This window comes from Tinamus guttatus, unplaced genomic scaffold (assembly GCF_059628265.1).
Source record: "Tinamus guttatus ecotype Peru unplaced genomic scaffold, ASM5962826v1 Tinamus_guttatus_pri_ptg000548l, whole genome shotgun sequence".
Lineage (NCBI taxonomy): Eukaryota > Metazoa > Chordata > Aves > Tinamiformes > Tinamidae > Tinamus > Tinamus guttatus.
In genome coordinates, this window is record NW_028289082.1 from 692,439 (window position 1) to 719,313 (window position 26,875).

The window sequence follows — 26,875 nt, forward strand, 5'->3', positions numbered from 1 at the left end:
AATTATCCATCTGTGGCTCCTTATTGCTGATGGCAGTGTTCTAACAAAGAAAAAAATCTCTGACAAATGATGATATTGAGCATGTTAATTGTAATGTTAACTTTGTTTTTTTTTTTTAATAGACAGCATTTTACTTTTGCGCTCCCCTGTTGCTTGCATGCTGCATCTTATATTCCTTTTATACCCATTAGAATGGAAATAATTCATTAAAATTAAAGAAGTGGGCCAAAGCCTCAGCTGGTGTAGATTGCTAGAGCCCTGTGGATGCCAGCTCTCTCCAGCTGAGGTCTGGCCTTACGTAACCTCGTTTTAAGGGTGCATTCAGGCAGCCTCCATTTCAAGCCTTCCAGCCAAGCGGTTACACAAGTCCTTATTTCCTCCCTTCAAGGAGGAGGCTTTTGATCTGTCAACACTCTGTGCTCACCACAAAGAGGCATAAGGACAATGGCCCCGTCCAAGAAATAGTAGCAGCGCCGGTGGATGAGGTGGCAGGAGAGAATTGCCAGCTGAAGAACCCTCTCTGTCCCACTTCTCCTTCTCTGGATGGAAGGTGGTGCCACAGGTTGGTGAGGGAGATGGCATCCCTCAATACAGCGCATGGCAAAACCACCATCTTGTCATGTCAAGGGGAAGGACATCAGTCTGGAGAGAACTGAAGGAGGATAAGGAGGTGCCGGGGCTCTTCTACCCCAGCAGGAGGGAAGGCTCCTGGGGACAGGCTGCAAACCAGGCTGGTCTCTGAACCAACTGACAGAACTAGAGGTAATGGCCACAAACTGAAGCACCAAAAGTTCCACAGGAACTTAAGGAAAAATTTCTTAACAGTGAGGGTGCCAGAGCACTGGAACAGGCTGCCCAGAGAGGTTGTGGAGTCTCCTTCTCTGGAGATCTTCCAAACCCGCTTGGACGCAGTCCTGTGCCACGTGCTCTAGGTGACCCTGCGTGTGCAGGGGGTTGGACTAGATGACCTCTAGAGGTCCCTTCCAATCTTGAGCATTCTATGATTCTATGATTCTATGAAGCTGGTCTTCCTCATTGATGCCAGGACTCAGGCAAGGACTTGGGTTCCTGCCCATTCTTGCATGGCTTATCCCTACTCTTAACCAATCTTGAGGAAGGATCTCCCCCCCTTCTCTGGTCCTGGTAAATCCTCCTGAGCCAAAGGCTGCAACTTACTCAGTAGAGTTTACATCTTGCCTTCCTAGAGGTCTGTTTGTTACTTCAGGTGCTGAACAAGCTCTCCTGCTTTTCAAGCTAGGACTTGGTTCTCTGGCAGCTGCAATCACCTTTTCTACAGCAGTAGGCTTGGTTGTTCTTGGCCAAATAAAAGTTCCCAAACTGAGATTGTTGGGAGTGATCTGAGCGCACTGAATCTTTCCATCTTTCTGCATATACATACTAGTAAATTGGACAGTTTAAAGGCCTGTACATAGGCACTGTACCTTCTTCATCCTGGTAAATCATTACTGAGATTAGTGACTTTGGCCAAGGCAGACCAGTGCTCTCCCAGATAGTTCCAGGGCATGGTTCACAGCTGAGCAGGGCTAGAGGTCATTCCCAATACAGAATGTGAAGGCACGTACGTGGTTTTGGAGGATGACAGCATTTAATGCTGTGATTAGTCTGGGCCAGTTGGCCTCAGGGGAAGAGAAATTCCTCATGCTCTTCATTTACTATGATAGGTGTAGCCTGGGATTCCTGACCTTGGGCAGCTTTGGGTTGTGTGGAGCAAGATATCAGTACTGTACTTCCCACAAAACACAGCCTGGAGCCATCAGTTCCTGTGCTGAGGTGCTTTACTGTGCTCCCACATCCCTTTTATATATCAGCATCCTCTTTGTTTCAAGCCAGTCTGTTGCCCAAGGCATCTTCCTACGCTTTCTGCTGGTGATATTCAGAGCCACCTCTATAAATGAATGGTGCCAAGGCACCAGCACGATCCTGTGGAGTCCACACTGTTAAATTGTCAGCAAAATCCCTGGCAGTTTTGGCCAAGGCCAACCAGAATGGGCATACTCACCCTCTTGGAGCAGAAAGAGATTGTCCCACATGGAGGTGAATCTTGCCAGCTGGCCAAGGACAACGGCTGGTCGTTGACCTGTTCTATTTAACAGTATGGACAGAGCCTTTGACTTCATCATTTCTATGGATGTTTCTGCTGAAGCCCTCACTGTGACAGCCAAGAGCGCTTGGACCTCCTCATGAACCATCACTTTCTGTAGCACTTAATCTTTTTTATTATTATTTTTATATATTTATTTAAATTGCAGTAGGAGTCTTTCCTTTTCTTCCTCCAGGAGGTACCCTGATGTTCTCCCCAAAGATTATTTGACCACATTTCTACAGCAGGTCGCTTTGGCTCCTTAGAAAATGTGTTTTGGTGCAGGGACAGCAGTGACTTTGCCCCGCGCAGTTTGTGTGCTGCTGCGACATACGTAGTAAATAAGCGTGAGGATAATTATACCAACAGGAATTCTGGGAACGTTGCCAGAAGGAAGGGAACAGCCAACCCTCCATGCATTAAAAAAAAAAAATCACCCCTTACCCTCCCCCTGCAACCTCAAATTAGTTATATCTCTTGAAGCCACGATGAGACTTGGAACTAAAAATACATACATACACACAAATACACACGCTCGTATATAAAAATAACTAGCGTTCAGAAAGGAAAGCGTCCCAAGTTAGGTTCCTGTATCCAAAATTAAGCTCTTAAATAAATAAATTAGTCTGCTCTTCAAAAGCGCAGAGCAGTGAATGGCTTTCTCTGACATAAGAAGAAGCGTCGCGTTGCTATAGATTGAAGATCAGGCCTGAATATGGATTTGAAAGTCTAATTATAGACTCCTGTTTGCTACCAGCTTGACTGAGAACAACAGATTTCAGGTGAAATGACATTGATTTTTTTTTTTCTCAGCGTTTGTCTACACTTAACCAGTGGTAGTAAAAGTAGGGGAAAAAAAAAGTCAAGCAAATAAAATACCCCAAAGAAGATGCAGATATACTGGAATAAAACTGCTTACACCAGTGCTTGTACTTTCCCATTTGGAAATAAGTATTAGCAGTGTTACAGCTGGGCGAAATTTTATATTGATTAATTAAAGTGGGTTTCAGTAGTTGTTAAAAGCCTGCCAGCTAAAAATGTTGCTGTTTTCCCTTTGCTCTAGTATTTTCTCTGCCGAAAACTGCCTGCCTGACTGGCATCAAGGGGAAACAGGTTTTACTCCTGCCTTCCTCTTTTTGTTAGGTTTGGGTTTGAAGGATGCTAAAGGGAGATCGACATATTTTTGCATGGAGAAAATAATAGATATTTCGGGCCCAAATTATGCTACAGGACTGCAGAGGTCACGGTCATGCTTGGTAAGTGGATAGGGACAGATATCTCCTGTTGAATCTTCCAACATGGAGCAGATTTGCCATGGTTGGGTCTTACCATATCCAGAAAATGTACCCGTCCTGGGTACAGGAACGCTGGCTGGTAGAGTGGCACTTCACTAGGAGGTTTTGTGTGGTGGTAGTTTGAGGCCTGGGTTAGCACCGAGACATCTGGGTTCTGCTATTGATCTGCTTAGAGGACTTGGAGGAGAGCCCTTTTGGTGCTCTGGTCCTCAGTGTCCCCATCTTTAGAATGGGGATAATGTAGCTGCCTTTCATCTCTACAAGGCTATGGGCTCAACAGCCAAGAGACTTAGACTTAGTTGGTTTTGCTGTTGCTCTGGCTGCTGATGGAGGCAGGATCCAGGACATACATTAGTCCAGTCCGTTTTCATGTTCTTTTGTGCTTGTCGCCGCCATGAGCAAGTTGCGTCTTTTCTCACTGTGGCATGTTAGAAATGGACTTGTTTAAACCACATGGATGGTGCAAATCCCTAGAGATCAAAATAATAATAATGCTGATGGTGATAATGATAATAATTGCAGGACATGGTGGCCCTTCTGCTACTTTCTCTCTCCTCAATCTTTTTAGGTGGCCCGGTGGCACCAAAGGCATCTGGAGTACTCATAAAAGCAAAGATGGCCTTAAAAACACCATCCACTGGAGGTGGCCGAGGGGACAACATGAAAAGCTGAGATTTGCAAGAAATGATCTATGAGAAGGGGCTGAAAGAACTAATTTTTTTTAGTATGGAGTGAAGGAGGAGCTACATGATAACTATGTACAAACAGATAAAGGACTGCTGCAGAGAGAGAGGGAATAAATTCTTGTCCTTGTCCGTAGCTGAGATGATGAGAAATGACCAGCGTAACCTTCAGGAAGGGAGTTTAGTCTTCACATAGTAGGAGAGTTGCAAACAGGTTCTTGAGATGGGGGCGGGAGCCCATGCAAGGCCTTTAGGTCAGGCTGGGTGAAGACCTCTCAGGAGAGATTCTGGAGGTGATGGTTGCTTTGGGGCTTGGACAGCTTCTTATAGGCCCAGTGAGCTTTATTTTTCGGTGGTTTGGTGTCTCTGATGCTGTAAAACCCAGCTGCATGTGCCTTTTCTTTCTCCTTGAGCTATTACGACCGATGCTCCCCAACTCTTATGGCGACATAAATTACACTGATTTCTTTCCATATGCTCACAGAGGGAGGACAGGCTTCCCATGTCATTTAGGTCATTTAACAGGTCTCTGCATGGGCATTTCCACCCACCTTGGGCTCTGCCAGTTCTGTAACACCAGTATGGGTAATACTGCTGTTACGTGAATGTTGAGTCCTCTGCATGAGTGTCGAGCCCCATCTGGTGGCTTTCCTGGGACATTTCTTGTGTCCTTTTTTTTTGGTCATGTGGTTGTGAGCTGAGAATGGAACGGAAGGACAATGTGTCTCTGGAAGGGCTATTTCTGCTTCTCCCCATGCTCCTGGTTCCCACGCTGGGGATATGGGAGCTATCAAGGCTTATATCCTTTCCTCTCTTGCTGGGAGGTCTTGCTTCTGGTGGCATGGAGTGGTCTAATCACCCGAGTTGTGGTGCAAGTTAGTGTTTTCCCACTCTTGCAATACAAAATTTCGCAGATTCTCAGATGCCGCAGGGGAGTATCTTAGAGCCAAGGAGATACCTATGTCCATCCCAGACTCCCTTTCCCCCATACAGCCTCCTTCTCCTCATAAACCTTGGGTTTTGGTGCAAGCCAAAGCCTCACACTTGGCTTTTCCTTCTCTTTGCTGCAGGTATATACGAACCATGTACCTGGGGATCCAGAGTCAGAGGCGGAAGGAACACCAGCGGCGTTTCTACTGGGCTATGATGTACGAATATGCAGACGTAAATATGTTGCGCCTCCTGGAAACCTTCCTGGAGAGCGCCCCTCAACTGGTGCTACAGCTCTGCATAATGATCCAAAAGAACCGTGCAGAAACATTACCATGTAAGTGGTCCCCTCGTGCTTCCTTCCCCACCCTCCCGGCTTTCCCCCTCTGATCCATACGCTCAGCTGCCGATGGATGTTTTGTTAAAGGTCCATACTACACAACCTGTTGCGTACGGGGTTCCCTCCTTGGACAAATCTCATTCCAAGCTCCACACTGCGTTTACACGGTAAATTTCTGTTTGTTCTACCGAGGAAAAGCAGTATCAATCAAAATAAGAGATTCAGCTCTTCCAAACCCAGTCCAGTCTAGAGAGATGCTGATATTATCAGGAGGAGTCAGCCATTCTGTATTACTCTTGCAAGTTACCAACATACATTTGTATGTCTAACACTGAGCAAACAGAATCCTCCTCTGCCTCAGTTTCCCTCCAAACATATGTGGAATGATAAAATTGGCCAGACTTGGATTTGTGGTGTGAGGTTCAATGCCTGTGCAATGCCCCAGTGGTGTAAAGTTGTAACAGAAGGGGCTTGGTTTGATAGATCTAAGTTATAGGACCATTTTTAAAGATTGCTTAGGAATTAAAGCTTGTTCACCGATACTACAATTCTCAGCAAGTTTAAGAGAAAAGAAAAGGAAGGCAGTTGGGGGCTGAATTGTGGCAGGAATGTTCTAGAGCAAGTGTCATTGCTGAGATAGTTGCTAGACAAGCAGAAGTTTGGAAGTCACCACAGAGACCAGTTCCGTGCTGCAATGATGATCTGGAGCAGTGAGGGCAGCTACAGATTGCAGCCAGCAGCCTATGCCCATGTCCCAGTCCTGCTGTGAGCAGCTCTACCAGACCTGTGCCCATTAACAAGCTGGTGGCCTAAGAGTCACCCACTTGAGAGGGAGTGGTCCTTTCCAAGGACCAGCAATGATATCAGCTGATGAGATGCTAAGTTGTTCAGCTCCTGTTTAATCCTCACACAGGGAATAGCACTGAGATATTTCTCAAAGATTACCATGTCCAGCATAATTGAGGAGTCTTCTGGCAGCTGGGTTGGAACCAAACAGCAACTTAGGGTTAAAGGTGCTTGTTAGACCAAGGTCAGCACTATGAGCCTCAGCTGGAGCCTGGACTGCTCTCTCCTTCCTCCCAGTTGTCCATCATGGCTGTTCCTAGAGGCCTCCTTCTCCTATTTATGCAGTCCTCTTCTGAAACTTCTCATCACAACATCTCCAAGCCTCCAAACTGCTGACACAGGGATCACACAGCTTTTCTACAAGTTCTACTAGAACGGCTCACATTTGCCAGTACCTTTTTTTTCCTGCTGCTTCTAATGATTATTATTAACCCTACCAGGCATGACTGCCCTAGTCCACTGAGTCAGCTGCATCGTTTTTCCTCCCTCCTTGAGCCACGCTGTCGCTCGGTTCCTCTACCAAAGTGAGCAAGCTGTGCTCTCCTCCAAGGCACTACATGTACCTGCCTGATGCTCCTGCCTCTCTGAACCCTGGAAGGCTCTTTTCCTGACATGCTCCAGGTCCCCAAAGCACCTTTTCCCTTCCTCGGTGGTTGCGTCTTCCTCCTCCTGGCCACAGTGTTGTTATGCAAAAGGAAATTAAATGCTGAGAGGACCCATTATGAAAGGGAGCATCAAAGGTTTTGCCTTGAAGAAGGAAGAAGCCAAAGGAAGTGGAGATAGGTATTATTAGGAAGTAGTTGTGCTTAGAAATCAAATCACGTTTTGTTTGGCTCCTTGTGTCTATGTGATCATGACTTGTTGCACAGCACAAGAAGAGACTAGTTGTGCCTCTAAGCAGGAGCAGCATCAGTTACATCACTGGGAGATGCAGACTGGCAAACTGGCCCACAGCAGGGCTTAAAAACTCAGCTATAGCTCATGCTGGCTTTTTCCATATGATTCATATAGTCCCTGTGTACTCAGTCAGTCCTAGATTAAGATTAATTTACCATTTTTCATGGTAATTTTCATTTGCCGTCCTCCTAAACCCCCATTTTCCCTGCTGTTAAGACCACAATTGCAAACCTACTGCAGGAAGCTAAGCCAATGTCTCCATGTCCTATTTAAGAAGCTGTGGAAAGTGAGCAAGGGAAAATTTTACTTTTCCCTTCTTGTTCCCGTGCCAGGTGTTCCCAAAGGCAGGTAAGAATACCTTCCAGTGACTTTCAGTACCATTGAGTACATGAAAGTACACAAGAGAAATGAGTCTCTACTCATCTAAGAACTAGTATGTCCCTCGTGATCTGGCCATCACCAACTGCAGATGTGCTAGAGTTGGAACTTCAGGTCAAGCCCCAGCCTTAGTAAAGTTTGGAATTGCTCCCTCTCTGAATTTTTATGAAGGTCGGATTTCTTCTTTCAGAACATCACTGATACAAGCTGGGACTAGATCCCAGCTTAGCTGCTATTGCCTAATGGCTCTGAAGAGCAGAAAACAGCAGAAAACAAGAAAAAGGCAATAAGAACTCAGTGCACTCGTTCAGGCGAGCAGATCTGACCTGGAAGATGCATGTGGAGGCTACACACAGCCCGGGCTGCAATACTCCATTCTGTGGCTACTGTGAAAACTGGGGCTACGTGAGCTCTTGAATATGTGTGTGTAAGGAGCTGGTGTTCCTATACAAGCCCTTTGCAAACAATTCATCTCTTACAACTGCAGCTGCTTGAAACTGGCAGTCAATCCAAAACAGTGTGTTGGAGGAAGCATGCCTCCAAACATGGATTAGCCCATGTCCAAAGGTACCTAAGTAGGTGAGATGAGATGTCCTCCCCCCATCAGTACCTTTCTCCAGGGAATCTTAGAGAACTTGGACTAAACACATACTCTTTAGTTATCGAGCACTAGGCAAGAAGATGCACACAGAAGAAGATGCAGCCCTATCCTTTGTTCACTGTGACTGTCCCTGAAATTTTGTGGGTGATACAAGAAAAGGGTGGCCATTTTTCCCTGTTTTTCTGGGTGGCACTTGGCAGAGGACTTCTCGGATGTGACTTAGGTGTAAGTCACATTGTGTCTTTAGGAGAAAACATTACCAAGACAATAAAATCCCAGATATTCAGTTCAGACTTACTCCCAGAAGATAATCCACTTCAGTTCTTAGAGAATAAACTGTCGTTAACCCACGTTGCCCTGCAGAGGCGTCTGCTTCCCCCACTGAATGGAAAGGAGTAGGTATAACCAGCTTAGAGGAGACATCCGACTCCTAGACATTTAATGAGGTGAGAGGGATTCTGCTTTTTCAGCATAAATCTCCTCTTAAATAGATTTCCTTTTACTTATTTTTGTGTGGTTACTTTAAGACTTATTAAGATTTAGCAGAACCTCTGATGTCCTTCCACTCATGTCATGAGTGCTTTATGCAATGCTTTTGCTGGCAATTTGTCTGCCCGAGGCTGCAGTATTCAGAACAACATTTTCCCCATAAAAAGAACTATCTATCTACCAATGCATGAGCCGTCTTTTCCAAAACCCTGCTGTTGATCTGAAAGAGATTTTCAGCATAGGTCTTCATTATGCAAAGTCTTGTTGAAATCTCTGGGATTTTGAGAGGTGCGTGCACTCTCTGCAGCCTGCAATAAGTAGTCTGAAGCTGCTCAGACATTTAAGAAAAAACAACATTAGCTTTAGCCTATCTGGGGATCACTGTTTGAAGCAGAGTAAAATAGGTTAGGCACTAAAAGGAGTTGTAGCCATCTCGGCTGTGGATATATGTTGGCTGCAGAGTTATCATGAAGTAATCGTGTGTTGGTTGCAGAGCTTGCAAATGGGGTAGCCAAATCCTGATGTCCTTCCCAAAGTAAAATCTAGCAAAACTACACTATTCCCTCAGAAAAAAAAAATAATAATGATAAACTTTGATCAGAAATGTCCCTCAGACATGGTACAGAAAAAGTGAGGATGTGATGCTTTTCCCAATTTTCTCATGTGACGTGTAAGATCGTTATGGGAAGTAGTCAACATAGGTGTACAAAGGGGGAACCCTGCTTAGCCAATCTGATAGCCTTCAGTGAGAGAATGACTGGATGGATGGATGAGAGGAGAGAACTCGATGTTGTCTACATTGATTTCTGCAAGACTTTTGACCCTGTCTCCCATAGCATATTCATAGGCAAGGAAGTGTGGGTTGACCTGCTGCAAAGCAGCTCTGCAGAGAAGAACATGGGCACCCTGATGGGCAGCAAGGTGACCATGAGCCAGCAATGTGCCCTTGTGACCAAGAAGGCCAATGGAGAGCTCGGGTGCATTAGGAAGAGCATTGCCAGCAGGTCAAGGGAGGTGATCCCAGCAGGTCGAGGGAGGTGATCCCAGCAGATCAAGGGAGGTGATCCAGCCTCTCTGCTCATGCCTAGTGAGGCCACATCTGGAGTGCTGGGTCCAGTGCTGGCCTCCCCAGCTGATTGGGTTGGCCCTTGTCATCACTGTAAGGAGAAATCATTGCCAGCTGGCTCAGAATCAGTCAACTTCACGTTAAACACTTCTGCACACAAATGAGAGATTTCTTGTGTGGGTGATAATGAGTTAAAGCTAATGCCAAGATAAATTTCAGTTAATTACTCCCGATGACAGGTCGATAGTTAACGAATAATATACAGCAAATAATGGATATGCTATGAAGTGCCTAAGAGCTGAAATGTCCTATTAGATATATCTATAGGACATGAAATACATCCCAAGACACAAGGACTTGCTGAGAAATGGTTTGAGATCTGAAAACAATGTCCTATCTGAAAGACAACAAATGAATGGGTTCATTCATAGTCACTCCCTGTTTCTACCCAGATCCCAAGGGTCAAAGTGGTGGCCTTAGCTGTGGTGGCCAAGTTAAAAAGGTTGCCTTCAGCCTTTGGTTGCCCAAGGGTATGATTTCTAAATGTCATCAGCACTGGCCTATGTTTAATTTAGCACAGTAAAAGTTTTGTGGTTCCCCTAAAGGTGGAGAAAAGGGTAATTAGATCTGAAAACTCATCCAGCAGGTAGTGTTGCTAACCTTGAATGAGCAATAGATGTTTGCGCAGGATCCTTCATGCTGAGATGAGCAAGTATGTCCATTGCAGAGCACAGCCAAAACTCAGTTCTGGGGTGCACATTAGCACCATTGCACATTAGCATGAACCTGATAACCTCTTGGCTTGGACCAAGAGAGCCAAACAACCTCAGGCACTGCTTGTGAGTTAGGACAGACCAGGGATCATTCCAAGAAGGCAGCTGGGATGTAGTCACTGTGTTTTGGATGGCAAGAGCTGGGACCAGAGTGTGCCAGTTAGATGCAGGGTTGGAGAACAGTTCCTGGAAACATTTGTTTCTTAGGAGACATGCAGTCACAGAGGACCAGCCTTCTCAAAAGGAGCAGCGTGTGTAGGGAATGTGGGGTGTTGCAGCCTGTTTTCCACAGGTGGCTTTCAATTTGGACTTACTGAATATCCATGCTTGAGCAGTGCTCAAAAAATGAATCCAAAAATCCAAATGCAAATCTCTGAGACTTCACTCTGCAAAATTGTCCCCATTTTTGCACAGTCCTATAACCATTATAAATAAGCCTTTCTACACGTGCATTAGATTCCAGATGTCTTGCTACCTAAGAAAACAGCATGTCATCTACACTTTCTATTTTGAATAGGTGAGACATTGAATCAGCCCTAAGCAGAGTCCCTTTTCTCCGGAAGCAGAAAGCTGTATCCCTTCTCTGTCCAGGATATTTTTTTCTGATATCCACCAAGATAACAGCAATGTATGCTTTAAAGTCTTGGCATAGAGTCGTAGGTAACAGTATCTGGGATGGGAAGGAGGTCTCCCAGGGTCAGACACTGGTGTTTGGCTGGGGTATATGGGGAAAATAAGGTCCTACAACTTTGCTGATGGGGTTGAAGGCATATTCTTTCTCTGTCCCTCATGAGGAGTAAAAGAAATAAGATGACCATCACCCAGTTATGGTTCTTGTGACAGAGGAAGGGTGAGCAGAAAAGCAATTGCTCTTTCCAGTGTGAGCAGAAGAGAAGAAATGCACCAGTTGTGTGTGTGGTGAGAGGCCATGGTGTGTGGGGAGGAATCGGGCTAATAGACATCGAAACTTTGCCCTGATTCAACCCCAATCTCCCTTTAAAGACCGATCCGCAAGCCAAGGAGACACCTCCCTAAACACTCGGATAGCTCCAGACATAGAAGCGGCTCCCCTGGGAGGCCACTCATATGACTCAAGTGCTTTGCCAGACCGGGGCATATGGCTCTGTTCCTGCCGTCCCTTCCGTCTCACCAAAGCCAGATGACATAGAGCTATTTGATGCCCTGCTGGAAATGAGTCGCTGGGCTCGGGCCAACTCCCAGCAGCAGCAAAAAGCCATCTCCAGAGCTGGCAGCGGGCACAGCGTGGGGAATGTGTGCCCTATCACCAGTCATATTGTCCCAGCACCATGGGGAAGGACTGAATCCTGCAGCCTTCTGAAGCCCGTGACTGCTTTTTTTATTAGTATTTTTCCCCCAAAGGAATTTGGAGCAAGCCCAGAGAAGGACGTCATCCTTCTCTCTCTGCCCATCCCCACCTGCAGCTTCTCTGTCCACCACCTTCCCATAGCTCCTGTTCTGTTATTTTTTTGGAGCACCAATTCAGACCCTTCTGTCCCTGTGTCACGTGCCACCATTGCACATCTTGCATGGCACAGCCGATAAGCATGAGTCACCATTCACGGGACAGCACTGGCACCTGGCCAGTGCTGCCAGTTTTAGGCTTTGTAGAGGGTGGTGATCATGAGGGGAGATGTTTCCTCCTCAGAGCACTACACAAGCACTAGCCCATCCTAGGAGCCACAGGCCAACTGGGAAACTGAGGCACGGAGAGAGAGGTTTGATTAACCTAAGGTCTTAAGGCTCTTTCAGGTAATTTAACGTTGCCTTTCCCTAGTGCCAGGTTGATGATTATACTCTCAGAGAAGGTGACTGGATGCTGCTATGCAACTACCTGATGAAATATATGGAAATTCATCTCTTTTTGTCCTCAGGTTGTTCTAGCAAGCAGCTATGGGTTTCACCTCAGGTATCCGTGAGAGCCTGTTCCTCTGGATAAGCAGAGAACAGATATCAACTGAGATGTGCACAAACCCGGCAAAGATGCAGGGAGGGCACTGGGCAGAGAATATGTTCACATTTCTACTCTTGATGCTGTTGGAAGAATAAGAAATTCAGTTTGAGACGATTTGTCCAGGAAATAACCAGATCAAAATCACTGGAATAGTGAAGGAAACAACTTTTTTGTTCAGAAAACTCTTAGTTGTTTTATATGATTAGCTCAGGGTTACAGTTCCAAATACGTGAATGCAGCAAATGTATTTAGCTAGCGGAAATCACTTCATGAAATGACTTTTGTCCTAAATGGCATTTCACCTACCTCGTGTCCTCAGTGCCCTTGGTACGTTCATGTTCTTGCAAGGATGCTCGCTGAAGGGGAGATATTGCTGGAGATGCTGCTATAGATATTGACAGGTCATCATGATGGAGCATTTCAAGTGAATTCCCTTGGGGTCTCCCAAGGAGCTTCAAATCCTCTTCTCCATGGCTGTTCACTTTAGGGGGTTCACGTGTTATTATTTTTTTCCAGTGTGACTGAGATAGTAGCTGAAGACATTCAAATCAACAGGAATTTAACTGAAGACTTTATAGTTAACAGTGATGACTATACAGAGGGTATCTCTAAATACAGTGGCAGCTCATACAGCCTTTGACAAAAACACACATATATGAGACAAACAACCTTATCTATATGCAGGAAATCATGGTTACTGCTCTCCCAGCAGATTCCTACTGGAGAACTAGCCCAGGTGATTGGTGCCTGGATAAATTTAGACCACGGTTTAGACTGGATCATTGCTTATTCTTGCATGCGTGGTGTTAGAGCAAGAGACACGTGCAATCGTTGGTGCTGAGTTGCTGTACGAACCATGTTGCAGCTCTGTCCGTATGAGATTCAGCATGCCTTTTGGAGGATACCTTGGAGGAGGATGCCCCTGGGACCTTGTGGGAAGATCCTGGAGAGATGTTGGCACTTGTGTAAGATAGGCTGTCCTCACTGCTGGGGGAATTATCAGGCTATGTGGATGCAGTACCCCAGTTTAAGTGACAGCAATAGTTATTCTAGTTGGAAACACCATCAGCTGTAGCCAGATCCCAACAGAGATGTCGAAACACCATCACTAAGATAAATGGACTTTCTGGTTTAGTGGTTAACAACCCTGAAAAAACATCAGCTGTGAAGTGAGGCAGTTTGCTTTTGGTGATGGAAGAAAGGAGGACAGTGGTGTTTTTTCTTACTCTGTCTGACAGAATCACAGAATCCCAGAATGGCTGAGGTTGGAAGGGACCTCTAGGGATCATCTAGTCCAGTCCCCTGCTCCAGCAGGGACACCCAGAACACGGGGCACAGAGGGGCATCCAGGCGGGTTGGACATCTCCAGAGAAGGAGCCTCCACAGCCTCTCTGGGCAGCCTGTGCCAGGGCTCGGGCACCCTCACACCAAGGAAGTTCTTCCTCACATGGACATGGAGCTGCCTGGGGTTCAGCTTGTACCCGTTACCCCTTGTCCTGTCACCGGCCACCACCGGCCACCAGAGCCTGGCCCTGGCCTACATTCTCCCCTCAGCTACTTGTCCATGTTGCTCACATCCCTCTCAGCCTTCTCTTCTCCAGGCTCAACAGGCCCCGCTCGCTCACTCTTTCCTCACATGGTGGCTGCTCCAGTCCCTCCATCACCTTCGTGGCCCTGCGCTGGCCCCTCTCTAGCAGCTCCACGTCCCTCTTGTCCTGGGGAGCCCAGAGCTGCCCTCAGGGCTCCAGGTGCCTCCCCAGGGCTGAGCAGAGGGGCAGGATCCCCTCCCTGGCCCTGCTGCCAACGCTGCTCCTGCTGCAGCCAGGAGCCCATTGGCCTTCTTGGCCACCAGGGCACGTTGCTGCCTCATGGGGAACTTGGTGTCAACCAGGACTCCCAAATCCCTCTCCATGGAGCTGCTTTCCAGCAGGTCAACCCCTAATCTGTGCTTGTGCCTGAGGTTATTCTTCCGCAGGTGCAGGACCCTGCACTTGTCCTTGTTGAACCTCATAAGGTTCCTCTCTGCCCAACTCTTCATTCTGTCTAGGTCGCTCTGAATGGTCCTTTGAATGGTCCCTCTGAACGTTTAGGGAAATTTCAAAGTGAGTCATTTAAGAGACAGCCTAAAAGCACTCTGTGAAAGAGGCCTCAAAAGAAAAGATTTAGTCTTACTGCAAGGCCCTCACACTCTTCCACTACCTGCCTGCCTTCAACCTCTGTGGGGCTGAAACTGTTCACCAAATTCACCTCAGGTTCCTAAGTGGTCTTAGTGCAATTTTGTAGTTAATATTCTTTAACTCCACAGTTAGGCTCCAGGTGAAGATTAGGGAGACTGGACACACTTTCAGAACAGGGCTTTCGTCCATAGGGCAGGGCTTTGCACTTCAGTTATAACGATAGAGTCATGCTGGCATTTCCTCAGAGGTGGCTTTGAGAGCATAGCTAAGCCTGGATTTATAGAAGGAATAAGGTATACTACCAAAAATACTTTTTTTTTTTTTTCTGTCATAAGACCACCCACACATCTGCACTAGGCCTTTCCTAAGCTCTACCTGCCATACCTGGGCTCCCAGAATACCAGAAATGGTCTCGACACAGGAGGCACCTGAGCTAATTTATTCTGATGAAAAACCCAGCCTGGAAAATCTGATAACACAAAAATCTCCAGCTCTGAGATTTGAACACAGGTCTTCCATATCATTTTTAAGGTAAAGAGGATTATGTGAGCTGTGCTCGTGGTAGCCAGAGGATTTATGCACGGCCTACATCTGTACCAGTAGGTTGAGCAGCACTTGAGCCCAAGCACTAGAACTTAGTGACTTTGTTAACATGGTTCCTGGTGCAGTATGAGCCAGATGCTCTCAGAATGGGAAAATGAATTAGAATATACCAGGAATCATTCCTAAGGGTAGATTGAATAGAGCCGTTCTGTTTTAGATTCTGGGAGAGTCTAATAGTATGGACCATGCAGACTGTGCTAGTTGGGCTCAGAGTCAGTGGATATTCCTGGTACAGTTTGGTTTGCTGGTTTACAGGCAGCCACAATGACCCAGGCTCTCTCAAGGCCTGAGTTCCCGTGTGCTAACTTGGCTTTCATCGCTCTGCTGCCTTTTTAATGAGCTATATTTGATGCAGAGCCCCTGCATTGGTTAGCTAAGCAAGGTGAGGTTTACATATAAAGGCTGAGAATTCAGCTTCAGTTAAGGCCTTCCAGAATTTTATCAACTTTTCTATCAGCAGCTTTTTTTTGCATGTACAGATAAGCAAAAAGTGAAGCTCCTGTGGTCTACATCCCAGGAAAGAGATAGGACTGTTAAAGACAAGCAGATCCCAAACTTCCATGCCTATGAGGCCTATGTGCATACACAACTGTCAGCATCTGCTTTCTTCTCATTGACCTAGCAGGGAGATATTTTCTTTCTGCTACTACTTTCTTGAGGATATTGGTAACTGTCTTGCTGTTCGGGAAAATGCAACTCAAATATGCTCTGTCCACAGCACACTTTTCTCATCAGCAGGGTACTGGTACCATTGAGCAGGGTCTGAGTTCGGAGAGGGGATGAATAAGAGGAAACCTGAGAGAGGTATGTGAGATAATGAGAGAACAGATCAGACGAATGCAACCAGTCACCTCTTCTAGCAGCAGAGGAAAAGGGGCATTTGGGCCAACTGAAAGGCAACAGGATGAAGGAGGAGAAAAGCAAGTCTTTTGGAAACACAAGGCATAGTGAACCTGTGAGCCTGAGCTCCGCAAGGCAGTGCTAAGGCAGGGACTGAGAGAAAAATAAAAAGGGATGTGAAATTTTTGGGGTCAGCAGGGACATCTACAGTCATCTTAATTACATGAAAGAAGAGTTTGGAAACAGTCATATTTCAGGACTTGAGCCAGCCTTTAGCTGGCATGACTTGGAGGACAACTCCCTCTGAAACTATCTTTCTATGGACTTCTGCAGTCTCACAGTAAAAGGCTTGTGGATTCCTTGAGGCTCCTCTGGACTACTGTGGAAGAGCTATTTGTGTGCTAGGTAGGACATAAACTCTTCCGTATCAAAACCCAAGGAAAGCCTTGTCATATCAGGAAATCACAGTGGGATTCTGTTACAGAAGAACCTTGTCTTGGTGCCCAGACCAAGTTGGAAATTGTTGAGGGTGAATTCATTGCCTTTGCTTCCTATCTTTCTAAAACAGTGACCAATGGCTTTCTGCAGACAGGCCCTGTGGGTGTCAGGGCCTAAGGAGAACAAGCTCCTCGTGGCTTCTCAGGGCAGGAAGGGACAGTCCTGCTCCAGGGCAGACACTGAGGATTTGAAACTCACCTCCTTCCCAAATTGCACCAAAACCATGTTTTTTTCATGAAAACAGAGTTAAGGACAGGACATTGGTGCAACCAGTGGACAACCCAGGTTCAAGTCACGTCTCTTCCCAATGTCAGGGTCTGATTTTTCATCCCTGGTCACTTGCCACTGAATAGAGTACAGATGTAAACTGGCACTCTTAGGTCTAAAAGCAGATCACCCTTTAGACTAACACTGCCGTGATACATGAGACCTGTTTATCTCTAGGAACTGCTTCAAATCCCCATTTTTTTCCAGTCATTCCTAGGAGGCAAACAGATCCCTCAGCTGCTTTAGTCACCAAGGATTGGGTTCACTCACCTCACTTAATCAGTTCTCATCCTTCAGGTTAACCTTCATCATAAACTGTCTAAATGAAGTTGACTATCTTTGTAGTCACTGGGTAGAGGCAGACCCTCCAAAAAGGTGATGTGACTCATTTTTTGATATCTGTTTATGATGACTCAGCCCCAGAGGAGATATCTGTTTTTCTCAGCTGACCCTATTCTTTCCATGAAAAGCAGCTACAAAAACTCAGAAGTTCGAAAACAAAACAAAACAAAAAAGAAGAGTTATGAGCATCTCACGTTTTGTCTTTGGTTTCACGGAGCAGCCACAAAGCACCAACAGCATTTGAGGTGACTGTAGGAATAGGTAGCACTTCAGTGTGGCTGGGCCTTTCCTTGGTGAGACTCAAATAATGCTCAGCACAGGAGCAAGAGCACTCATGTATCATGAGGGTCTCCTGTGACACTGGAGAAACTCATTACGGAAGTGTTTGGAAGTCCTGGGAGAAAAATCAGTGGCTAAAAAGGGCTGCATTCTTCAAAATTAAATGTTCAAAGTTAAAAGCAAAGAGGAAGAATGAAAGAAAGAACAAATATGTTCCCTCCCGTGGAAAGAAAGAAAAGGGGTCAAACGTCAAACTGAAACAGGGACAAATGAAAAACAGTCTGGAGTCTTATTCTGACCCCTTTTACTCTGGCATAAATAAAGAATAACATATTAAAAAGTAGGGAGGAAGCAACTTTCAGGCAATGTTCTTCCAAGAGCAGAATTTGGCTCATTTTCTTTTTTTATGGTTATGTTTTCACTTTGTGCGCATGAGGATGAAAACGTAGATTCACTTGAGAGCTTTAGGGAATGAACATGCCACCCAAAGGGAAAAACACGATAACAGGGTTCACTGAACAGAGGCTTGAGCAGCCTACGAGTGATGAGCAGTGATGGAGACCTTGCACGTTGCATTAAGCAAGTGCTTCCATCGCAGAGTTGTTGATGGAAGGGTACGTATCGCACTGAATATTCTCTGCGGTGTCCAGCTCACCCAAGAGAAATCTTGGGATCTTCCCGTAATTTTTTTCAGAGTAGTCTTCAGGAGAATTAAAAGTCCATAAATAAATAGGGCACCGTTTGTAGCTTTAAAGAGGCAGGCATACAGTAATGTTTAGGGAATATGTTATAGTAAGCGCATTCAAATTATTTACCTCAAATAACCCAGCAGCTTGGTTCCTTAGGAAAACTTTGTCCAGGTCTGAGTCCTAATGGTAGACCTCTTTGGTAGACCAGCACTGAGCGCAAAGTGGATATACTGTTCAATTTAAATGTTGGGTTTTTTGTGTGTATGTGATTTGTCTGCAACTTTTATTAGACTAGTTGCAAAGCCCTGCATAATTGCACAGTGTGAGCAGGCTGGATAGAGTAGAATAACTTTCCTTGTGCTGTTTTTATTTCAGCACATCTATGGGCTTTAAAAACAACATCAGCAATTTAAGGGTAGTCATTAGCCTTTCTTGTGGATTTTTTCAGAGAGCTTCATTACATTCCTGGGATAACCATATTTTTTTTCCAGGCCATCAGTATGATCTGGAGGAGAAAACCACAACACTTTCTTTCCCTTGCACTCAGAGTGGTCCATGGGCCCCTCCTCTGAAATCAGATTGCTACCTACATTATGTGTACTCTGGTTCAACCATGTTTTCCTAAACCTAAGCAATGGGTCATGTTTCCCTTCCTTGGTCCAACCCTTTGCTGAGAAAATTTAGCTTTTTATTTCCTACTGGCTTCTCATATCTCTTCATTGTTTGTTGCTCCTTAATCTCCATGCCAGTTGTGTTTACCAGTGTGGACTGCTTGTTAGATCCCCCTGAGAAAAGTAGATTTACTAAGCCAAGAGGTCAGCATTGCCTGTCCTGAGACAATTCGAGATGATGGGTGAGATTCAGACACCTAAGTCTCCGATGGAGCTGTCTCCATGTGATGTGGGTGTCCTTGAGGTTGATGGAGAGGCGGTACAGCCAAGGAAGCCTAGAGAATGACTCAGTTGACCCTGAAGTAGACACCTCGCTGCATGCGGTGTTGACTCTGGTGGCTGTAGTGACTAAGGAGACAAATTGGTTGACTTTTGTCTCGGGCTTAGATGGATTCCTGCCTGTGGTGGTTGTTTTAAGGCTTAATTCTCCACTAAGTAGGATAAGAAACAACCCTTACCCATAAACACTGAGATACCCATAGGCACCCACCTCTGGAAATGTCAAGGTGGCTGTCTGCATTAGCACTGAATCCTGCTTGAAATTTCCTCGTTAGGAGCACTCTGATGTGAAGGAGGACTTTATCATCAATGTCATATAAGACCTTAGCTAAGTCCTTCTAGTCATACTTCCTTGTCTGTCAAATGGGGGTAATATCTAGCTCTGCTTCACCAAGCTGAGTGTCTGAGATGTCTCCCTAACGAGAGCTGGGAGAATAACTCAAGACCCATGGGCTTTACTCCTCAGTGGTGCTATTTACAACCTGTTAGATGCCCCTGTAGGACTGGGCATCATGACAGCAGAGACCTGGGTAGCTTGAGAGTGCCTGCATAGGCACAGCAGCACGTGGTGGGTATTTTCTACTCACAAGACTAAGCATGGAGAGGGAGGAAAGGGAGTGGGTTTTCTGAAATGACTTCATTTTTAGACAACCTGAACCCATATTTGCTAAAATAAACATTGGAAGAGAGCTAAAACCTGCTCACGCTAGATGAAGCTGCATCAGTCACCACGTGCAAAAATAAAAATAAAAATAAAAATAAATACCTACCACATGATTTAACTTACCAGCACTTTTTATTCTAGTTACAATAGGACAAAACTCTGTAGCTGTTTAGAAATAAGTTTTGTGAGGAACTGGAAAAGAAGGGAACAGTTTATCACATGGTTTGTGAGAGCTATGTACTATATGAGGAACATAGGCTGGAAGTAACAGGACAAGATGGGAGTGGAGAAACTAATGGTCATGATGACAAAGGCCAAGGGATGTATGTAATGTAGGCACAAACAAAATAGCCAAGGAATCATTTCCGTGGAAGAACAGCAAATATTATTGCAGAAATTCTTCATATTTCTCCGCAGTAGCTGTTGATATGAACCTACTGGTTGCTTCCCCCTTGACAGCAAGGTTCAGATCCTACTTGTCACAGACACACCAAGAGTCACTTTGGGCCCATGGTCATGAGTTGTTAAACAGTGGTAGGGATATGTCAAAGTGTCTCGAAATATTTCATTTCCCCCATCAGATCTTAAAGCAAATGAGGAGGCAAGAAACTGTTTTGAAAGGTAGGACTCATCCCGCCTGACTGCTGGTGTTGACAAGTCCCCTCGCTCCCCTGTCAAAGGATAGAGACCATCATTTCAAGAGTATGAGTCACCGCCCTGTCCCACACACGGATCTTGGGACAGGATGAATCACTTTCTGGAGGTGTCTGCTGCTCTCTGTCAGCTCCAGGAGATGTTCAGATGACTAGCAGCAGGCATGGTGCATACAATGCGAGTGACTCAAAGTATGAACTGTCAGCCAGCTTATTCCAAGGTTGTGATTAGTGTAGGTTTCCTCATTGAAAAAGTAGGAAGTGGGAGAAGGCTTTATGTGTACACTGGGCTTTTGAATCTGGTATATGTTATTCCTCTTTCTGTACTGCAATAAATGAACCCAACAGAAACATTTTTAAACCAGTGTGACACATCTGTCTCCTGTGGGCTGCTGCAGTAGATACAGGTACATCTAATGCCATACAAATTTTTAGGATAACAGCTCTAAAATAAGCCAATGTATGACATTTTTTTCTTCTCTTAAGCATGGAAAGTTTTAAAACTGTATAGCAAGAAGATGTTGTAGCAAGCAGAATACTTAGACACATAGCAGCACTTATTGCTCCATCTTAAAAAACTTCTAATAATGGCTACCAAAAATATAACATATTTGTGAAAAATCAGGTAGGTTAAAAACAAATTCAATCTACATCTCTCAGGTCATGTTTTGTCCTTTCGAAAGTTTCCAGCGTTCCCCAAATCCTGTGTACAGATCTGAAGGAAGAGCAGGAAGAGCCTGTCCCACTTTCCACGTTCACCCTATATTTTCCCTTGGCCTAAAGTCAAGTCACCATTAGCCATTACCTTCATCCCAGTGAAAGAAAATACTGTGAATAGAGAGGCTGCTGCCAAAACACCATTTCTTCTGCCATCCCAAGGAGAAGAGGGAAATCAAACTTTCCAAACATTGATCTTTTAAACTTAACCAGCTGCAGCAAACTGTTGCTTGTTTTTGTTTTGTTTTGTTTTTAAGTAGTAAAAACAAAATAGACCTAGCCCAGTTTTCCAGTATGCTGCACATTAGGGTATGGGAAATATTGTTATTGTTTGCTTGAAATCACTAGAGTTTTTTTCTTTAGGTTTTATAGGTGATGCTCCCTGCCCCTATCAAATTATTGCTACCAAGTTTGTTAGCTTTCCAAACATATGTTTTTGACCATCACTTGTTATCTCACTTGCAAAGCAATAGCCCACCAAAAAGCAGTGGCTTCAGAGGTATGAGATGCCAATGGTCTTTTTTTTTTTTACAGGATCTGTCAGCTGCATTTTATTGTATTGCTTTGGGCACTGGGTTGTTCAGTTCAGAATTTGTAAAAGGTTATCACACTCCCAGCTTTTGACAGCACACTCTTTTATCCATTAAAGGGAATAAAAAGTGTAAGTGTTGGTCATAGCAGTGCGATAAGATCCGAACGCTTAGATGCACCATGAGATGCCTTCCCCGTGCCTGGGTGCAGTAAGGACTGGTGACTGTTCCACGAGCAGGACAAGCTGGGAACCGAGGATGACCCCAGTGTGGGCAGTGCCCTCACCAACTGGAGCAGTCCCATGGGGTCTGAACACCCAGGGAAAATGAGGTGCTGGTAACAGGGTCCATCAACAGGCCCAGGCAGAACAAGAGAATGAGCCAGATCATGGGGACCTCCAGGAGGTCCAGGCTCAAACAGAAGAGGATGAGGCTGAAGACAAGGCTACAACATGCATCCAAGGTCCATCCAAGAGACAGGGCTGGGGAGGGGTCCAAGTCTATCCAGGAGACCAGGCTGGCAGGCAGGAAACATTTCCCTTATCTGTGACCAAACACGAGCAAGTCCTTCAAGCTGCAGCACAATCACAGCTTAGTAGGCAGCACTGAGAGGAGTCTGCAAGGACAGGATTTGCTGTGTTTGAGGAGTGAGCCAGAGAGCTTCCATGGCAGTGGGAAGGGACACTGGGCCTGAGGGTTTGGGAAGGAACCATCACTGGAGGGATCAGGTTCTGTGTTTTGGAACAATTTGGGCATGCTAGTGGGTCTTGCTGTTCCCTGCATTTATATATTCGTCCAACTGACCAGCTGCATGTATTTCACAAGGGTGAATGCAAACAGGGAATCCTGTTCATTGACCAAAGCAGCAGTATATTGAAGTCCGTGTGATGGTAGCTTGTATGAATGTATTTTAAAATTAGAAAAAAACATGAAGTTACAAGGAGTTTTGTTGTCCTTCCCTTGCAATGTTGCACTGTGAGATGGATGTAGCCTTTCTACAGACAGTGCCCTTCATCCTTGGGCTGCAACATTTAGGTGGGATCTGGTTTTCAAATTCTGCAATGTGAGTGCAATCAGGATGAGGATAGAGGCTGCTTCTGGCTTGGAGGAAGCAAAGAGTTGGTTGGATAGGGGTGGTAGAGCCAGCTCCTTGTGAACATAATATACCAAATGCAGACTGTGTCAGCCATCTCCTGAGTGAAGAATCCTTTGGAGATCCTGCACTGATATTTCTGTATTTGTCACCTTTATACAGTAAAGAGAACCTGACGTGAGCTGAAACTTTTGGCTACTGATCTGCCCCAGATGCAATAATTTAGTGAGCAGATGATGTTTTCACCGAATCCTCCTGTCTAACTCAGTGGATCTGTGTGTCTTCCGGCAGGTGTGTCCTCTGTGGCCTCCCTGATGTCCCTGGCTTGGGTGCTAGCCTCCTATCACAAGCTTCTTCGGGACTCTAGGGACGACAAGAAGAGTATGAGCTACAGAGGGGCCCTCATCCATCTCTTCTGGCGCCTCTTCACCATCTCATCCCGAGTTATTTCTTTTGCTCTCTTTGCTTCCATCTTCCAGCTCTACTTTGGGATCTTTGTAGTGGTCCACTGGTGTGCCATGGCTTTCTGGATCATCCATGGTGGGACAGATTTCTGCATGTCTAAGTGGGAGGAGATCCTCTTCAACATGGTGGTAGGGATTGTGTACATTTTCTGCTGGTTTAATGTCAAGGAAGGGCGGACTCGATACAGAATGTTTGCATATTACACTATAGTCCTGACGGAGAACGCTGCCTTGACGCTCCTTTGGTATTTTTACAGAGATCCTGACACTACTGACTCATATGCCGTGCCAGCACTGTGTTGTGTCTTTCTTAGCTTTGCTGCTGGGATAGCTTTGATGCTGTTATATTATGGTGTGCTGCATCCCATGGGGCCAAGAGCTAAGATCCTGGTCAGCTCCTGTTGCGCCGAGCTGCTCTGGGGCATTCCTTTGCCCCCCGATGTTGAGCCCATGGCACCCCAAACCCCTGGGTACCGGGGGGCCCAGGCTACGCCCACCAGAGCGGTGACGGAGCAACAGGAGGAACTCACAGCTGACACTTGCTTGCCCGTTTTCCAGGTGAGAGCAATGGTACCATCTACTCCATCTGGGCGACCCTACCCCCCCGAGGGGCCTCTCATTAAGATTGACATCCCACGAAAAAGATACCCAGCCTGGGATGCTCATTTTGTAGACAGGAGGCTAAGAAGAACTATCAACATCCTCCAGTATGTCACCCCCACAGCCGTAGGTATTAGGTATAGAGATGGACCTCTCTTATATGAGTTGCTACAATACGAGTCTTCACTTTAAGCTCCTTAAAGCAAAAGTAAAAAAGAGGGGACCTTATTTTTGTTTACGGTAAACACAGATCATGAAACAAACACAAACCTTCAGATAAGCTTTCTTTCTGGTTGCTGTATGTATAAAAAAAAAGATATTCTCTATGTTTTGTAAGTAAAAACAAAAAGAAAAACTTTTCTTTTGTTTTTTACACACAAGAAACAGTATTTCAACTTCCACACCTAGGATTCACAGGTGGAGAAGGAGGCATCTCCACATCAGTTTTATACCGTACACCAAGTGTAGAATATTATTTATGGGATTGGTGCTGATTGAAAAATAAAAAAAAAAAACAAACAAACAAACCTACAACTGCCTTATGCCCTTAGGTGCTGAGTTTCATTAAGTACTGTCACCTTTCTCATGCAAAACTCTTCAATGATTATATGCCAGGAAAAAAAAATGGAAAAACATCAAAAAAAAGCAATCAAAATATAAAACTTAAATTAAAAAAAAAAAAAAGAACCACAACAACAAAGAGAGAAACGTTTGAAAAATATCTTGAACATCCTATTGGATTAAGCTGGAAAAAAAAATGTCTAAAGAAAGCAAAGCCAAGACACCCCCCATGGAGTCTGATTTCCAAGCGGTTGCAAGACAAAATCGGGTCTGTAAAAATAATTTGGCAATACGTTTATAACACCATTTGGCCAAGGCTGCACGTCCTGGCCAAGTGGTGTTATAAAAGTGATTCCTTCTCACGTGTAAAGGGGCTGTGGTGGCTTTGCCCCAGATGCGGTATCTGATCTTGATCCGACACCTGCACCGTTGACCTCAGCGGAGCAAATCCCAGCGGTCCGGGTGCAGAATAAGGCCGGCCACATTTCTGGAAAAAAAAAATAATCAAAATCTGTATACATTAAACTGATATACCAAAAATCATTATGCTAAATCCGATTTGCGTATGGCTAATAAATATCTCAGTAATAATAAAACTCAGCATAGTAGCAAAAAGCGAGTCAATTCAAAGGCACAATACTTGATCAGTGACTGGCAAAATAATTTGACCTACTGTATCATTTTAAGGCTGTGAAAGGCATACATGTATTATTTGTAATCTCGTGTAAGACCTGTCATGTCTCATTCAGTGCGAGCCTTAAAGTGATTGTAAAGCATCCTTTTTTTTCATTTTTGGGTTTTGGGTTTTTCGATTTTTTTTCTTTTTATTATTATTATTATTAAGGAAAACGAAATACAAAAACTGGGGTTAAAAACAAAAAAAAAACACAAAAAAAGGAAAAAAAACTTCAAACGGTAATAACCTGTAACTGACTCACGTCTAGAGATGATTTGGTGCTTTGTATTTTCGTTGATGTTGTTGTTGTGGTTTAGCTGAGAACTCTTCAACTCGGTGCACGGGGGGAAACTGCCGCTAGAACTGTCCTGTGTCACCCTCTGCTGTAAGTACGTGGCAAGGAACAACAGCCCAGGAAATCCGAGCGCGCGTTGAGAGCACCGAGGTCTAGCGTAGCGCTCTCGACGCCCGGAGATGCCGCCGCCGCCGCCGCGGAGGGCAGAGCGTAGACGGTTGCCTGCGAAGGGTTGCGTGGTTGGCTTGACGTTTCCAAAAGAAAAAAAAAAAAAAGGGGAAAAACAAAACAAAACCCGGTGTATGAACATTCGCATCGCTCCGATTTTGTTTCTGTGCTGAAATCGCTGTTTCGAGCTCAGTCGCGGGTTACGTTTGCCTCGTTGCATTTTCCCGTTTCGAGAGGGTTTGGTCCTCTAAAGGAATGTTCCCGTTTCAGGGCGTCTTTTCTATCCCTCCATCCCGCTACCTGGCCGAGGGGATAACAACAACAACAAAAAAAGCTATTTTTAAGTGAATACTGTAGTATTTTCTGTGTGCAATTGCAATTTTTTTATTCCAGAAATACTGTAACTGTCTAGGGTGCAAAACTCCTATGTTGACCTGTTCTGAAGAGAAGGTCAACATGGGGGAGATATTTTTTAATTATGATTAGGTGTTGTTGTTGTTGTTTTTTTTTAATTTGAGGAATCAATTGTTGTGTTTTTTATTATTATTATGGTAGTACTTAAAGTAACTAGTACAAATTTTATATAACAGTTTAAAGAAGCTGAATGCTTTCTTCGCCTGAATATACCTGAAGAGAAACATTTTTTTCAGTCAGTGATCCTTTGCGGTGTTCTGAGAAAATGTTGTTTTGGGTTATTTTGTTTTATTTTTTAAGTTATTTCATTTTGTTTTATAGTGGAAACTTTTAACTAGGATCTGTCCCTTTTAAGGAGGGCAGGATTCATTTGCGCCAAACTATAGACACACGGCAAAGTTTATAAAAAGCCAAATTGTCACTGGTACTGTAATTCCCAGTCAAACCCCATTTCAGGCAAATGTTTCTGGGCTCTGATTACAACAAATGTGACGGTCACATTTTCATGCAGAAGGGAGAGATTTTGTCTTGTAATACCCTACCTAAATTTCCTTATTCTTTATTGTGCACACATATATATTTGTGAAGAGCTTTTATTTCCCTTCTTTGCTAATTGTATACCCATCCCTTCTCAAGTGTTCTACTAATGTTTCCCACTGTTTCTCCCCTGATCCATGTGCCATCTCCATAAAAAAATGAGATAATTTGTGAAGTGAACTTGCCAGTCCCACGTACAGGACAATTTTGCACCAGGACCATGAGAAGACCAAGGTGCCCCATGTGCCATCATGCCTACATTTCTCTTCCCAGAACTTCACTCCAACATATTTTGTTTTTATGAATGGACTTACCTTCAATACTAGCACAGATTTACTCTGGTTCGCTTCCCCGAAGCTTTTGCCTGTTGGAAAGGAGCTTCTCAGTCCTCCCACAAGCAACTTTCATCCATATGTGCACATTTTCGTTGGCGTAAGCAAGAGAAAAGGATGGACAGCAAGTAACCACAGTGCCCCTTGGCAGCGTT

General features: G+C 44.9%; 1 protein-coding gene across 1 annotated transcript in view; it reads left to right on the top strand.

Annotated features, from left to right (window-relative positions):
• XKR6 (XK related 6) overlaps positions 1 to 24,265 on the top strand; it is a 160,510-nt gene extending 136,245 nt beyond the window's left edge. Inside the window, exons 2-3 of the mRNA XM_088534347.1 lie at positions 5,150 to 5,346; positions 22,965 to 24,265. Of these exons, the coding sequence (XP_088390473.1) occupies positions 5,150 to 5,346; positions 22,965 to 23,929 (1,162 nt within the window). The 3' untranslated portion in view covers positions 23,930 to 24,265. The remainder of the gene's footprint in view (positions 1 to 5,149; positions 5,347 to 22,964) is intronic.
• The last annotated feature ends 2,610 nt before the right edge of the window (positions 24,266 to 26,875 follow it).